Genomic DNA, 16,984 nt, shown 5'->3' with positions numbered 1-16,984 from the left:
TGAGGTGAAATGATGACAAACTTTTGATTACAACTTTCCACTATTTCATCCATGAACTTATTACCCACAATCCAAGGAAAAAAGAAAAGAAAACTAAAAATGGCCAATCCAAGAAAGAAGAACAAAACTTCACAATTACAAGCAATCTATTTGAAGAAAATATAACTACTATCTCCTTGTCCTTGAAAAAAATGGCATCTGCATCTTCCTTGACAAATTTCACTCTGTATAATATGTTGTTCTAATAACGACAGCATTTGCTTTCTCTCTGAAAATTTCCATGTGTACTCGAAATATGGCATCAGATTCCGTTGAGGAAGGCGCAGTAAGAACTTTTTTCCACCGGCAAGATGAATTTTTAATGAGCTGAAAATAATATAAGTTTCAACCAACATTTCTCATAGAACCCCACTTACATAGATCTTGTTGTAGAGGCATGGCATGGTGACAAATAATAAGAGGATTCTGTCAATTTAAATCTATATAGTTTAACTGCGAATTTCGCTGCCACTAAGAGCTGGGGATGATGGTTCCGACGTAACCAAATCCACAGATCAAGAACGTGATGGTTTGGAGGAAAAGGTATATAAAGTAGTTGTTCTTCCCATGTACATAATCGTAGCATCCACAGAAGAACAGAAACAATCCAAATCCCAGCTCCAACATGTGCAGTCTGTTAATGACAAACAAAAATTCAACATCAATAAATTTTCATATTTTCAGCAAAGGGTATATAGAAATGTTGAAAGAATAACCAAACCAATAGAGGACAAAGCAAGAAGTAATTGAAAACAATGTCTTGGGATTCATACCACTAACAGTTAATACAAAATTTTCTAAGCCCACATGTTGTTCTATATTTCTCACCCTAAAATACTCCTAGAGTTTCTAAAGTCGTCTGCTGTCATATGCTAGCAGTAGATTTATGTAATGATCTATGCAAAGATTCTTAATTGAACTGGTAAAACAGAGAAAAAATTGTTCTTACTTGTAAAGTAGGTCATGTTGTCTAATAATTTAAGCATAAACTACATGTGGTTGGTTTAATACCAATGCATATAGTTCTGCAGAAAAAGACAGGCTCTGGGTGGTCCAGTGTAGATGTGGTGTCAATACAAATAGTTACAAATTTCTATGCACGCAAATGACAAAGTAAATTAAGAATGACAGCAAGTCTGCAGCAGAAAGAATTTTAAGTGTTGATGAACTTTTACCTGTTGCCAAACTTGAACTTTGGTTTCTTGAAGAATTTGGGGGCTGGTTTGTTCTTGGCAGCATCTGCTGCTTTCTTGACAGCATCTCCCAGTTTCTCAGTGACAACCCACTCATTGACTCTCCCGGCTTCGAAAAGGCCAATCAAAGTAGCCTTGGTCCGGTGCAAGGACATCACATTCTCGAAAAGGATCCAGTAAAACAAAAGGTGAATTGACCTGCAAATTGAAGAAGATTATTTTCGTAAGCTACATGAAAGTGTAAATAGACAGACGAGTGATGAAGAAACCAAATGTAGAGTCTAGATTACCTTGGAGTTCCAACTGAGTTAAGGATGGTAATGATGGAAGGAATATAAACTGCTCCCCAGATTGGAACATGAACTTCAGGAACCAAAATGGTCAGGGGAAGCACAACGCAGTAAAAGAAGAAAGTCACCATGTGGGCAATGATCTTCCTAACAAAGAAGAAGCTGTAGATGACATAGAATTTCTTCCACAATGTAACTTTCTGCAGCAGTAGAAAAAAATATGACGTTTAGAAAATATCTTGGATTAGTAAAATGTGTGAATATTTTATCATCAAATATTCAAATTAAACTCACCTTATTCATTGCAATTTCCATGACCATTTTCCTAAACAGATTAGCTGGACCACAAGACCATCGGTGCTGCTGGTAACGGAAGGCATTGAAGGTACTAGGAAGTTCACTTTTCACCTGAACCGAAGATAATTAATCAGTATTTGAGTTCATGTCATGTAACTCCGCACAGATAAGTAAATCGCAGATATAACTTTGCACCGATAAGTGAAGTGTAAAATTGATGTTCATAAACCATATGAACTCATATCGAGTTAAAGGATCGATCTACCTGAAGGTCACCAAGGTACAAAAATTTCCAGCCTCTGAGACCAGCTCGGACAGCAAGATCCATATCCTCCACTGTTGTACGATCTTTCCACCCACCTGCCTCATTAATAGCAGCAATTCTCCACACACCAGCAGTTCCTGCAATATATCAATATGTCAAATACGAATGCTACAGCTGTAAATGGAAGATGAAAATGAGCAGTATCCATTTCATTGTTTAAAAATTATCATCTCTGTAAGAACGATCAGAGTAAAACTATGTGCAATATGCAATAACGTGATAAAAACTTGTTTACCAGGGTTGAATGGCAACTTGACAATGAAAATGCACTTCTATATTTAAATTTAAGTTATGAATTAGTCAAGGATCCACTAATATCAGGACAAAAAACATTAAACAGTTAAACGAGAAATAATCATTGTGAATTGATCCCCAAATTTGACTTTTGAAGATCAAATTTTCTTGTCTAAAAACCAACACCTTTGGCAACGGCTAGATTATAGAATGGAACACTAGGCACTTCACTAATTCTTGTATCCATATTAAACCACAACATGACTCTGCTGATGCTGATGCTGATGACAATGAATTAATGACGACGACACTCTTAACATCTCCCGAGTAGTCGAAGCTAAAGTCTTGGTCTAGCAGACTTGGTCACAATTATATTCCAGTCACCCTCACATACCAACTAGTCCAATTAGTTCCCATCAGAGGATCCAATTAGTCCCCATCAAAGGGTACTATACCAAGATTTTGCACATGTCAAAAAAATTAAGAAGCAGAAAATGAAAGAACCAAACTTGGTCCTGGGGACTGAATTGAAACAAACCAAAGTAGCTCACCGTTGAAGCCAAAGAAGGCATGTGTTGCTGAACCAACTTCTTGTTCAACTGTGAAATGGTAATCCAATGACATCTCTTGCATTCTTGTCAGCAAGCACTCGTCCGCGTTCACTACAAAATCAATGTCAATGTCATTACTCACCAAAAAAAAAAAGTTATAAAAAAAAATAATAAATAAAAATAAAAATATTGATAATTATATAATTGCGGCCCCTCATCAATAATAGAAAAGAAAAAGAATTAAAAAGTAGGCGAGGGGAAGCTGGTCTCGTGCTCACGTGACAACAAATCAGAGCCAGCCAGCCACGCTAGCACGAGCATGACAAACCAAGTGTCGGTAACGAATAGAATGAGGTCCACCGCAAGGCCTATAGTACACCACCCAGTTTTAGCAACACACTATTAACAGCACGTGGCCGTGCACTAGCAGATAAGCCTTCTTCAACGAAATGAAAAGACGAATTTAGCCCCTCAACTATTTAGGGAGAATTGACTCTGTTCCGGCTGACCTACACACACAATAGTTGACCGTCTGATCCGGACAATCCGGGGAGCGGTAGTAATTCAACCCAATGTCACTAACTACAATCCTTGGAAGCTTGCCGCAAAGTGACAAACCTACCCCGCATTTCTAGCACCGTTTCCGGCAGTTCCGGGGACTGCAGTAATACCTCACTAACTTGAGTCCGAAAAATTTATCTCGAAATTTGGATGTGACATGTTACGTTATTGAACTGTGAGTAACGTGATCATCTACTACACAATGTACCAAACTAACATAACATACCAGTACATTTCCAAAATGGGATGCTTGTGCTTTGATTATTGCTATATCAGGTTTAGGTTATGAATTAAGACGTAATGGAGAAGAATGAAACACCTTTATTTTGTTTTTGACACGAAATGAAACACCTTGACTCTTGGCACTAAAACTAAAACAATTAAAGGCGTCAAGAATTTCCGAGACGTGGGTGCCTTGATGTAGTAGGGCTAAGTAGACAAACAAGCGTCATGATCAGGTGGGCTGCAATGGCGGGCCACCCCCGTGATTGAAGGTCTTCCCTCTATAGCAGACCCCATCGCCCATGCACAACTAACCCAACCCCCCGCCGACGAAAACAAAAGGCTTTTACCCGAAAAGAAAAAAAAAATGAAAACTAAGACCACCGACACTTTCAGAAAAAAATAATGAGGGCGCAATTAAAGGGTTTAAAAATAATCAACATAATAATAATGAAATTAATTAATGGGAATAATTAATTACCGAATCTCCAACGAGCTTGAACCAAAGCGATTTCGGGGTTCTGAACCAAGAAAGGGATGGCTCGCCTGAGATAGTCAGGCTCGGGTCGGAAATCGGCGTCCATTATGGCCACGTACTCGCAGTGTTTCACGTAGCTACGTTTCAGACCTTCTTTCAATGCCCCTGCTTTGTATCCTCCTCTAGTTTCTCTGATTTGGTACACTATATTTATGCCTTTGCTCGCCCACCTCTGACACTCTGCCTCCACCATTTTCTGCATTCATTCAGTTTTTTGCTAGTTTTAATCACCAACCCATTTTCATATATCCAATTATAAGCAAAACCCATGTGAGAAATTTGACTGAAAGCTATTGAATTGATGGTGGAAATGCTCTGTCTGCTAGTTTTTACCAAACACATTGAGGGCTCAACTAATCCACTAAACGAACCATGTCATATAACTAATGAGATTGCGGTACTGTCAGAAAGTTTTGGTAGAGGGAAAGGGAAAATGAAATGAATGATGGGTCATTATATGAACCTTGATTGTAGGGTCAGTTGAATCATCCAGGACTTGGATCACAAGACGATCGGACGGCCACGACAGCCCACATGCAGCTCCAATGGAGATCTTGTAGACCTGAAAATGCATACCATGAATTTAGGCTTTTTTCCCAGACGGACCCAGAAATTGATTATGGTAAAAAAAGACAAGCACAGCGTAATAATGGTAATTAACAACGAGGCATTATCATTATCATTTACCTCTCTTTCATTGAACATGGGGATTTGAACAAGCACAACTGGAAAATTGGAACTGCCCAATTCCAAATCCTCCTGAATGGGCTCATAGTTGTAGCGCTTCTCTGGCTTTTTCCAGAACATTTTGACCAAAACAATGACAATACCCATGTAGACCCTCTCCACAAAGAGCATGAGAGCCATGGCTAGTGAGACATAGACTCCAACTCTGAGCAGAGGAACTATCAATGGCGCTTTGATTAGCTCCCAAATCAGCCCAATTTGGCCTGCAATGTCAAAGCTACTCCCACCCTGGAATGTCTCTGGTATCAGAACTTTGGTACTCTCAGCCATAGTTCCTGTCTCCCTCTCTCCCTAGAGAGAAAAATGAACAGGGGGTAATTGGAATTGTAAGTACCAGATCTCTCTCACTTTGGTAAAATGTGATGAAATGTGGGGAAGTGAGGTATATATGGAAGAGTTGGGTGGGTTGGAAAGAGGACAAATGGGCACAGTAATTCCTGGATTTCAAGAGAAAACCCAGACAGGAAATGGCTATGCACAACACAGGTTGTCTGATTGCCACTCACTCCCTCTTTTTGTACTAAGCAGTTGAAAACAAGTGGAGGAAGAATCAATGACTTTCCCCTTCTTCTAAGGCAACCCTCTCTCAAAAGATCTGTGCCAACCAATACTTTCTCTGCTTCTTTGGTGCCAAGATGAAGCAGGGAAGAGACAGGAGGAGAGGCAGGGCACAGAGAGGGGGTTGTGAAGGAGTGAGAGATTGAGAGAGTGAGAGAGGGGACTTATATAGTCAGTTTTGACCCTAGTTGGGATTTTCTATTTAATGTTTTTTTCGTTTCTTTTGCGCTTTGCCAGACTATATGCATTCTAATTACTCTCTTTTTTAGGAAGGTATCCTCTTGCAATGAAGAGAATCCTCATATTTTTCCACTGTTCCTACTCCAAAGTGAGTGACTCAATTTCATTATTGCCCAATGTCCAGTTTTTACTTGCTTGGAGATTGCAGAGCCCACAAGGAGATTACAATCTCTCCAAAAGTCAAAAAGGGCAGAACCGTCATTTTGGACTCATACATTCATTTAATCTATTAATAATGTTTTTAATTAGCTAAAATTTTCCTACCTATTTAAGTTTTACACACCTGATTTTTTTCTGCCTTCTTTTTCCACTCTTTCCTCTTTTTTTTTCTTCTTTTTTTTGGGATATAGCAATCTTTCTTTCTTATGAACTTTCGAATTCAAATCTAAATATTAATCGAAAAGTAGCGCATACAAACATCCATTTTAATTTCTTAGAATATATGAATTTTAGGGTCTACATAGGTATTGTCAAATTTATTATATTTTTTTGTCAAATTCATACCCATGACTAGGGCTGGGCTCGGGTCGGGCCGGGCCCGAAAATTGGTGAGACCGAGACCGAACCCGAAACTGTCGGTTCGGGCCGGTTCGGGTTTTTTGTAAACTGAAAACCGACCAAAACCGAACCCATTCGGGCCGGTTCGGTTTTCGGGCTTTTTCGGGCCCAAAATGTCAGTTTTGCCTGTTTTGGTACCTGGAAGACTGGAAATCTGGAATGCATATCAAATTATAATGCTGCACTGCTATAATCAAATTATAATGCATCTCATTAACATAACTATAATCAATTTGCAATAATCAAGTTTAGCCACAGTTTACAGTTTACAACACAACTTAAGAGTCCAGAAATCCAGAATACATTGTCCAACAGAAAACAATCCAAATTGTCCAATAGAAACATAAACAGTTAAACACAATTTGCAGTTCTGCACAAATAGTCAAACTGTCCAACTAAGAAATAACTGAAGCTGCACTGCTCTAGGCCCAAGTCCAAACCTCCATGACAACTCGACAAGTGCACAAATCTGCAAGTCTGCAACTCTGTGCATTCACAGTTCAAACTTGATCAGTTTACAAATACAATTATACAAAGTTAAAAAGTAAAGCAATAACATGTACTCAACCGTGTTCTAAATTCTGATCACGGTTTACAAATACAATTATACAAAGTTAACAACTCCCTCCCTTCAATTCGATCTCATCACTGACCACATAATTACGATTTTCAGTTATTCATAATCTGATCCTACACAGCTTTCCTTGCCATTTCATAAAACCAAACAGATAAATCTAATATGAACCCTGCCGCAGCATGGCCTTGAATACACAAGCATACGAATTAACAACCAAAAAGACTCATGATCTAGAAAGAACAATTCTTTGTCAACTTCATAGTTCATACAAATAGATTTCTTGATTTTATCAATTCAGTCATCTCTGCACAATTTGCATGCAGTTATGAAACATCTAACAAACACAAACATTCTTTCATCCAAATCGCAAAAAAGAAATGAACTTTCCGATTTTCTGTTTCTGGGTTCTACCCAAAATCAAAAAACAAAAGAACCCAGTTCCTTGGGGGCAGAAAGCTTTAGAAAATGAGAATGCCCAGAAAGCAAGAACAAGAAACGAGTCACAATTAGCAGAAAGGTGACGAAAGAAAGATTACTGACCTGTATTGGGTGAGATTACCAGGGTGCGTAGAACTCGACGAGAGCTGGGCGATCTTGACCGACCTCCTTCTCGAAGTTGTCCTCCGTCAGCACGACGACGTCGTCTGCAAAAACCGAGAGGAGGCTGTTCGAGGGTGAGGGAGGGACTGAGAGAGTGAGAGGGAGATTTCATCAGATCTGAAATTTGGGGCAAGCAAAGAGAGGAGGTTGTTCGAGACAACTCAGAGAGAGCAGGCCGGAGCTGAGAACTCAGAGAAGCGTGAGGGAGGGACTGAGACTCTGAGAGAGTGAGAGGGAGATTTCATCAGATCTGAAATTTGGGGCAAGCAAAGAGAGGAGGCTGTCGAGTGTTGAGTACTCGAGTTAGTGGACTGGACTCTGGAGGACACTGAGGCCTTTAGGTTTAGGGTTGTGTATTTTTTTTTAATATTTAACTTATTATTATAACACCCAATCATGGACTGACATGTGGCATGTGCTACAGTAGTCGGTTCGGTTCGGGCTTTCGGGCCCTGAAAATATGAAACCCGAGACCGAACCGATTACATGAATTCGGGTCGGGTTTTAGACCGAACCGAAATTTTCTATTCTAAAACCGAACCGATTCGGTCTTTTTTCCTCGGTTCGGGTCGGGTCCTCGGTCTTTCGGGTCCGGACGCCCACCCCTACCCATGACAATACCCATGTACCCGTAATTTCCTTTTGTGACAATTATTTTTGTTTTTTTGTTTTTGTAAATTTCTTGTGCCTTTTCAAATTTTGCACACCTCAAGGAAAAACAAAAAGAAATATGGTTGTCTTCCTTCTTGCTTCTTCTTGCTTTGTAGTCACTCCGTTCTTCACTTTTTTTATGAACTTTCAAATTCAAATCTAAATATTAATTGAGAAGTGCAAGATCAACAGAACATGTAAGTGCATAAAATTATACAAGTTTTCACTACGTGCATAAGAAGTTTAACAAATGTCAACCAACAATATTGTAACATCATTCACGACATTCTGAGTTTCCGACCATACATAACTAAGCAATTCAGTTGATGGTTTTCGATCTTATATCAAAATGTATATTCAAGTACACTCAACATATGATTATGTTTCATATCTGGTGCTTGATTATATACGTACACCTTCTCTTGTCCCTTGGCCTCTTCAAGTTCGTTGGTTGAATTGCTTATACCAAATCTCTTAGATGAATTTTATAGCTTCTCATATTTCTCAGGAAGGAATACAAAAGCTGATGTTTTGGCACTTCACAGTACGTCTTGTTCTAATTTGTTGTGGTGGGATGAGCCCCCACCTTTTATAGTATTGTAATACAATAGCGACATTAGAGACATTTCTCAATTTCATTTTTGTTAGTCTATTGTTTTTTTCTTTTTGTAAGGGACCTGTTTTTTTTTTTTTGGTCCTCCTCCTTTTGGTCTTCTTCTTTAATAATAAGTGATATAGAGGCTTTATTCCTCTCTTATCCTCTATTATTCAGCAAAAGAAAAAGAAAAAAAAATACATTGATTCTTTCTATTGAATAATAAGCTCAATGGCAAGAATTAATAAAATAAATCACTAACTATTTTTGTTAAATTCAGGGCTTGAAACCATAAAGGTGATATAAATTGGCTAAATGAGATTGGCAGAAGATTTCCTAAGTCAAAGTTTGAAACAAAAGAGAAAACTCTAAACAATATCTAATTCAAAATAATGAAACCACAACTCACCAAATTAAACTACGAAAATTCTTCTATGCACCAGTGGTGCAAGTGACCCAACACCTATTAGAACATCTCAGCCTTTAGTAGTTTGTACTCAAATTTTTCTTTAATAACAAAAAAATGCACTTGATGTTATCTAACCATCCATTCCTATTGGTACAAGTGCACATCGGTGCTCTGAATCCCTTCCCATTAAACTATAATGAGGAAATGTCAATTTTTTTATGATATGACTATTAATTAGTAGAAGGCAAATGAGGTGAACTGAAAATTTGAATAGACAATTTTAGATTTAGGGTTTAGATTCATTTATCAACTCAACAAGAAATGTTCACTGATATTACTTCGGTCTAGATTGATAAAGAGAAAATACAAATTAACGCAAGTGTACATATGATCCAGTCTAAAATTAAAACAAACAGTTTTAGTTCAACTTATAAACTTAATAAATTGTGGCAACGTTGGTTATTTGTAAGACCAACACCGTTCATGGAGGTCATAAGTTTAAATCTCAGTAGCATATGAGTACGGATCGGTTGATATAGAACTATATAATAACTTCTCATATGGGAAGGAGGTTGAAGAGCATAGATGAAAAAAAATAAAAATGGAGTACAACAACTAGCCAGTTTGGTACAGATATGCTTATAAGATAAGCTGGCTTATGCTGTGATGAATGAATAAGTAGCTGTCAAGTAAAGTAGCTGAGTGTTTGACAAACTAGATTTTTAAAAGTGCTTATAGTATTTAGAACAGTCACACAGTTTAGTAAACTTGAAACTAAAAATGTTACAGTAAAAAATAAGCTACTTTCATATGTTAGGTTGAGAGGACTACTTCTGCTTTTAATTGGCTCTAAAAGAGGCATGGCTTAGGGAAAGAAAAAAAAACAGTTGTTTTTAATTTTACCAAATACGTTACTGTTCATTACTTTTAATTTAAGTTGCTTAGGGCATCTCCAACAGACTAGCTAAATTCAATTTTTAGCTATATATAACTATTTTTAAAGCAAAATTCAACTCCTACAGATTAGCTATAGCTAAGTTAAATTTAGCTTAGCTAAAATAGCTAGCTATATTTAGCTAGAGGATCCTGCATAGCTAAAGCAAAAGTTATATTTCTCTGTCATCTTTTGTCCACATGTCAGTTTACGATTCGATAAAATATAGTATATTATTTACAAATAGCTATTAGTGCTGGAGTAACATTGTTAAATTAATAGCTATATTTCACAACTTTAACTAAAAAGTAACTCAACCGTTGGAGATGCTCTTAGAGCATCTTTAGCAGATTTTCTATCTTAACTCCATAACTATTATGAAGAGCATATTTAGTTTTTTGTCAATTTTAGCAGATGCATCAGATTTTAATTTTAATTTTTAGCTATCTCGCTCCTAAATGTAGAGAGCGGGATGAGACTCTCTATTATTTTTGTTAATTTAAAACATTCATTTTAAGTTATTCTATGTAATTTATAATTGCATTTAAATCATTTTTTCTTCTATCAATAAATAATATAAATTCAAAACTGGCTAAAATAAAGAAAATTGATGCAGACGTATTTTAAAACTACAAAATGACTTTTTAGCTACTTTGACTAAAATTTAATTAAGAAATGGTTAGCATTGTTAAAGATGTTCTTATAAGTTTTCCAAATACAACCAGCGCTAAAAAAGTGGCTAGAAAGACTTTTTTGTTTTGTTTGTAAAACCTATATCGTGATTTGAGTTAATGTAATTGGTCCAAACAGTAAAGACTTGCTATTGATCATTCCATTTAAAATAGTATACTGTTCCTTTTTTTACTCTGTATATTCATCTCCATTGACATGTCAAGATGTTATTGGCCTAAATCACCACTTAGCATCTCGTGGTACTTCGAGACTACTAAATAGTCACTTTCCCATCTAGTCCATGATCGGCAACACCTTCCCACACTTTTTGTTTCCCCAAGAAAGATTCAGCTTACAAATTCTAACTTCACTAACTTTGAATTAATAGTCTCTCTGCAAATAAATCATGTTTCTTTATTAGACCCGATTGTAGAGAAATTATGAGCCCTAATATTCCACACGATGAAAAACCTCAACAGTCAGATGGAAATTCCATCATCATTTGCAAATGAAATTTATGAGTTTCGAGCAACTCCAACAGTTTCCTCATCTGAAACCTAGTTCTCTCTGAAAACTAGGGTAGAGGTTGGCGGCTAGGGTTTTGCTGATCTGAGGATATCAACGTTGAGAACGACGGTTCTCATAGATCGGAGGCGTGATGGCAGAGGCTATGGCGACTCGACTGGCGGCGGCACTTGCACTGACGGATGACGTGGTGGTGGAGTTTGGGGAAGCTGGAGCAGCGGCTGTTGCTGCGTCTGGCTTTTATTTGGTGGGTCATATGTTGGCACCTAGGGCAGAGGATGCTGCTGGACTGCCCAAGGCGATGGCGGCGGTATCGGGCCTGCGTGATCGTCTCTCGATCACGAAGGTTGAAGGGGACCGCTTTCAGTTCCGCTTTGCGGTGAAGGAGGAAGGTCAGAGAGTTCTGCACGGGGGCCCGTGGCATTTCAAGAATCGGATGCTATTGCTGGAGGAGTATGATGGCTTTGGGGCGCCGGAGTTGGTTCCATTGAACTCGTTGGAGGCATGGGTCACGGTGCGATGTCTACCTCCACGTCTGCAGACGGAAGAGTCGTTGATGCTGATTGGATCGTCAATGGGCCAGTTTCTGCGGGTAGAGAAGTTTGCACTGCAGCGGGGTTCTCCTGAGCAACGTTTCCGGGTCCTCTTGGACGTTCGCCGGCGTCTCTGGGGGCAGTGGACGTTTGGCTTTACAGAGACGGTAAGGGCGGAGGTGGATCTGTTCTATGAGAAGGTCAAAGGGTGGTGCAGAGAGTGTGGCCTTTTCGACCATGGTAATCGGGTGTGTGATCAGTTTTTGATTAAGAAAAGTGGAGGTGGGCTGACCGGACCTACAGGGTTAGTATTGGGAGGTCAGGTGACTCCGGCGGCGGCTAGGAAAGAGCCGGCTAAGGTGATCCTGCCAGAGACTCCAAGGTGCAGCGCTGGTGTTCCTGTGACACCTACACCAATCCTGTTAGGGCCGATGGCAACAACTGGAGTGCCAAATCTCATGGATATTGTTGGCCGGTCCATGGAGATGCTAAAGGGGATACCAAGCTGGAATGCTCCATGTCCCATTCAATCTGGAGTCCCACTGAATATACCGGTGGCTCCCATAGCTATAGAAGCAGCACAAGTAAGTGGTGTGAAGCGCTCAGCTTTTTCTGTGCACGCTCGTCCAGGTAAGAAGGCTAAACTGCGTTCTGATTCTTCTGCGTTAATGTGCTTGGATGTGGATGAGGGTTTTGGCTTACCTAATGATAATGGGAAAGTGAAAATCTCACCTTTGAAGAATAAGAGGGGTAGGCCTAAAGGGTCCAAGAATCAGTTAGGACCAAGGGTGCGTAGTAAGAGAGTGGTTCGGAAGATTACTATTGCCGAGACTGCTGACGGACAGGTGGGAAATGCCTTGTCTGTGATGGGAGAAGATACTCCATCGGGGGAGAAAGTGGGTTCTGAGGAGGTATGTGTGAGTCCTCTCCTGATGGGGATGACTTCGGGTACCGCTCAAGAATGAGTTTTGTCGCCAAAAATATTCAGGACATCTTGGCCTCTTGATTCTCTAGGATGTTCTAGGATAGATTTTGGCAGGGCTTCATGATCTTTAAAAATGTTGAATTACTTAGGTAGTGACTCTTTTGACAGTCCCACAGAGATGGGTCATTATGTGTAATTTCGCTGATCAATGCAATGAGTTGACAATTCTCTCAAAAAAAAAAAAAAAAACAGTTTCCCCATATTTTGATTTTTCTCTACTTTAGGAAAAAATGAGTCTCTTTTGCTCCAACAGATTCCCTATAACTATCTCTATTTTAGGGAAAGTGAGTAAAGAGAAAACTAAATTCCCTATATTTACAGCAATCTCTAAAATTTTAAGGAAGAATATGGAGATTTTAGAGATTGCTGTAAAATAGGGAATCTGTTGGAGTTGGAGAAGAAAAAGAGGTTAAAGTTTTGACTTTTGCTTCCCTATAATACAGAAATTATAGGGAAACTGTTGGAGTTGCTATTCTAACTTCTAAATATTCAAGGAATAATAATTCTTTGAGCGATGAAAAGAAAATTGTTAAAAGTGTATGAACTTCATTGGACACGAGGGTCTGCTGCAAAATTGAAGACCAAACAAGTGCGACAAATCTGTGCAGTGAGATATTTTTTGAAAAGTAGGGATCGGATAAATGTGGAAATGACCAAATAATTTTTGTATTAATATGTAGTATGTAAACATAGATATTTGTTGGGTTAATTTAATAGCGGCTATTTATAGCGTCAACGAAAGTTTCCTATTCAAGCAATTTTTCTTTGCAGTATCGTGATGAAAAGTTCGAAGAAGCTCAGGTCATCATGGAAAATATGAACCCACCGCACCACATATATGTCACTATCTCACTATAGAACTCATCTCATAAATAGATTATGAATCAGATAATCCATATAAACAACTAACCAAAGCATAACCCTCAAAAGTGAAAACTTCATGTGAGTTTGGTATAAATTTGTTAGTCATAAAGGTATTAATTTTACTCTTTTGGGAGGAGTCTAGCTAGCTAATCTATGCACATTTTTAGGGCCAGTAAATCTAGTTGTTGTACTTAGCTTCTTATGAAAAAAAAAATTTTTTTGTTCATTTCCAGTTGTACTAGGAAAATGTAAAGGCATATATGAACCCGCAAACTGATCAGTCTGTGAAATTTAGGTAAAGGTATGAACCCCAAAAGAGATGCCTTCAATTTTGATCACGCAATACCCAACTAAACGAGAATGAAGAGAGTCAAGGCCGGCAAGGCAAACTTTACAAACCCTTTTACTGTTACATGTAACCATCATCATCTTCCATTCTGCTCAAGGTTCAACCCAGGTGTGTTTCATACCTAGTTTGCTTTCCCCATTTTTTATTTTTTTCCTTTTTCTTTCTTTCGAAAAAATAAAGCAAACATCTTGCAGTGATTCATTACTGATTGGGTTCTATATGAAACCTTTCTTGTGACCCACGTTTACTTTTCTCATAAAAATCATATGAGAGGCATATTCTGTCTAGACCATTCTGGATTCTTATGCTAGTTGTAAATGGTAACATTGGTCTATTCCTACTTCTTTTTTTTTTTTTGTCATAGTCTGTTCCTACTTTAGTGCTCATGCCAAAGTAGGTTTCTGGTTTCAGAGAAAACATATATAACTTATTGCGGTGTCGTGGGGCGGAAGCTAGCTCTTCACACAAGTTTTAGTTCCATCATTTTAGAATCTAATGCTAGTGAAGCTATGAATGCTCTTGATACTAGAGAATGTCATTTAGCAATTTGGCGAAATTTATAAAATACGATTTGTATCTAAGTGCTAACTTTATGAAAAATTTATAATTAAATTGCGAGAAATTTTATTCACACATTGCAAAATACTAGATACACATCTCCTACTTAATACACCACCTATTAACTTTTTATTTTGACATTTTATTAGAAACACAACTCCAAACTTCCTAAACTATCCTCATTCACAATACACCGTACACATCTTTTTTATTTTTTTATTATATATATATATATATATATATATACCATCTTAATTTGAAGATAAAAAAACCCTTAATCTTTGGAATTAAGATCACTATATCCAGTTTCATCTTTACCTCCATTGACCTAAAGTTGACCAACTATTCTCTCTGCTCTCGAATTCTTTTTGAAGTAAAACTCCTAGTTTGTCAAATTGATTGGCAAAGCTATTTTCCAATACAAAGGTCAGCTTATTAGTCCTTCCTAGAATCATTGTATGCATTTCAAATAAGATGCCAACAAACAAAGACGTGCTGGAACCTTCAAAACTGTGAATATAACAATTATAGAATAGAGATTAAATTATAAAGACGTGATATGATATCGCCATACACCCTATAAAACCGATATATTGAGAACTCATATATAGAGAACCGAGGACCTCGTTTATCAAACAAGTTTCAATACTATCAAACAACAATTGAAATTCAAAACCTAAATTTTGTAGCTAAAGTTCAGTCAAAGATGGAGAAGTCATACCTCAATTGAGGGTTGAGAAACACTATTATCATAATCCATTACGTTGTTGCTGATTTTCTTTGGAACTATGGATGTTCATCAATTGGTCTCGTTAACGGTTTCTGACTGGTTTTAAGTGTGCATCTTCATTCACGTCATTTATGTACGTGATAAGAAAACTCTTTGAGTTATGATATATTCCAACTATGTTTCTTTATTTTTAATATAAATGTCTCTTTTGGTAATTTAATATACTCATAAATTCTTATGTCGGGTGTATGAAAAAATGGATGTATATTCAGTATTTTGCAATGTGTGAATAAAATTTCTCTTAAATTGCTAAAATTAAAATGATAAAAGTGAAAGTTAAGTCATACTTTAAGGACTGAAAATTGCTTTTCCGTTTTCATTTTGGTCCTCGTAGACTGAATTTATGCATAAAAATATGAGTATGGCCATGCAGTAAATGCAGTACTAGACAAATGTCTACCACTACATTTACGGAGCTAGTTTGCCATCAATGATTAATACATTAATGTACTGTTGTATTTTCTCCAAACAACTTGGAAATCGGTTCTAAAAAGTCTAAAATTGAAATAAAACAGTGAAAGGTTTAGTGAGAAATTGATTTCAAAAAGTAATTTTGGCATTTTGTGTCAAAGGAACTACACAATTCAATATGAATACGATGGAATTGACTTGAATGGGTCATAGGGAAAATTATTCAACCTTCAAAACCCAATTAAACATTGAAATTACGCCTAAATTTTATGATCAGCGTTATCAATGGGCAGAGGGTTGTTGTTCTTTTCTTGTTGCTGCATACAATCACTCCGCCCATAATGGCACTCTATGAGGTGTTTACTTGGTTTAGGATTACGAGTGCCTTGTTCGAACATATTTCTGGTTTACTTGGTTACCATGCCGATTAAAGTCTCTTTGACTTCGAGTGTCGTTGATGAGGTTCTAGTATTATCAGACCCGCAACATAAATTGCGCGCTAATGTCAATCAAGAAGAGTGTTTACCAATTTAAGTTCAGAGTTTACTATCCACATAATTACTGCACTCGATCGAATTACGTTCGTACTTATTACTAAAGATCGATGTTTGACATTGTTTTTTTTTATGTGAAATATTAGTACTTCAATTCGCTACATATATTATATAGTTTTTACAAAGGCTACGACTTGGTTATCTAATTCGACAATAAAATCAAGTACACTGTTTAGAATTGTCATTAATTTAAGTCCATGCATGTGAAAATTATATTCTTACAGGTAAGACGAGTTGCTAATGACAGCTATTCTAAGTAATAGAAAATCAGTTCCCGGCTGTAAAAATAAAACAAGATTAAGCACACATTGGAATGTGAAACTTGCTAATGAGCCAAAGGAATTGCACTAATCATGTGGAGCATTAATGACATGAATTCAGAACTGGTAGTCTGGTACTGGTTAGATTATATAAAAGCCTGTTCCAACAGAGCAAATTGATTGAAGGGGTCATGTCTGTCATTTTGTCAAAACTGTTGAATTATTTTTCCATTTCAATTCGTTCTTTTTGTCAGAATTAATATATGCAACCCTTAATTATAATATTAATAATTATAGTAATAACAATTTAAGAAGTATGGCGATTTCATTAGGTCAACAGCTACGAATCTCCAAGGGTTTTGTA

At 37.4% G+C, this 16,984-nt stretch overlaps 1 protein-coding gene across 1 annotated transcript; it reads right to left on the bottom strand.

Annotated features, from left to right (window-relative positions):
- LOC133731595 (glucomannan 4-beta-mannosyltransferase 2-like) lies at nt 1-5,704 on the bottom strand. The gene is made up of 9 exons (XM_062158970.1): nt 4,938-5,704; nt 4,714-4,812; nt 4,194-4,446; nt 2,930-3,040; nt 2,085-2,221; nt 1,817-1,930; nt 1,523-1,722; nt 1,215-1,430; nt 1-673 (listed from the first exon to the last, which is right to left on the bottom strand). The coding sequence occupies exons 1-9, from the start codon at nt 5,265-5,267 to the stop codon at nt 511-513; spliced, it is 1,623 nt and encodes a 540-aa protein (XP_062014954.1). The 5' UTR covers nt 5,268-5,704; the 3' UTR covers nt 1-510.
- Nucleotides 5,705-16,984: the final 11,280 nt, after the last annotated feature.

The sequence above is a fragment of the Rosa rugosa genome, chromosome 2 (genome assembly GCF_958449725.1).
Source record: "Rosa rugosa chromosome 2, drRosRugo1.1, whole genome shotgun sequence".
NCBI classification, from domain to species: Eukaryota; Viridiplantae; Streptophyta; class Magnoliopsida; order Rosales; family Rosaceae; genus Rosa; species Rosa rugosa.
The sequence above is the reverse complement of the archived record's forward strand: the minus strand, read 5'-3'. Positions and strand labels throughout refer to the sequence as shown.

Excerpts from the sequence above, each read along its gene's own strand:
- LOC133731595 (XM_062158970.1), bottom strand. The coding sequence starts at position 5,267 with ATGGCTGAGAGTACCAAAGTTCTGATACCAGAGACATTCCAGGGTGGG. Across the intron at positions 4,813-4,937 it reads CCATGTTCAATGAAAGAGAG|GTCTACAAGATCTCCATTGG; the intron begins GTAAATGATAAT and ends ATGCATTTTCAG. Across the intron at positions 4,447-4,713 it reads CAACTGACCCTACAATCAAG|AAAATGGTGGAGGCAGAGTG; the intron begins GTTCATATAATG and ends GAATGAATGCAG.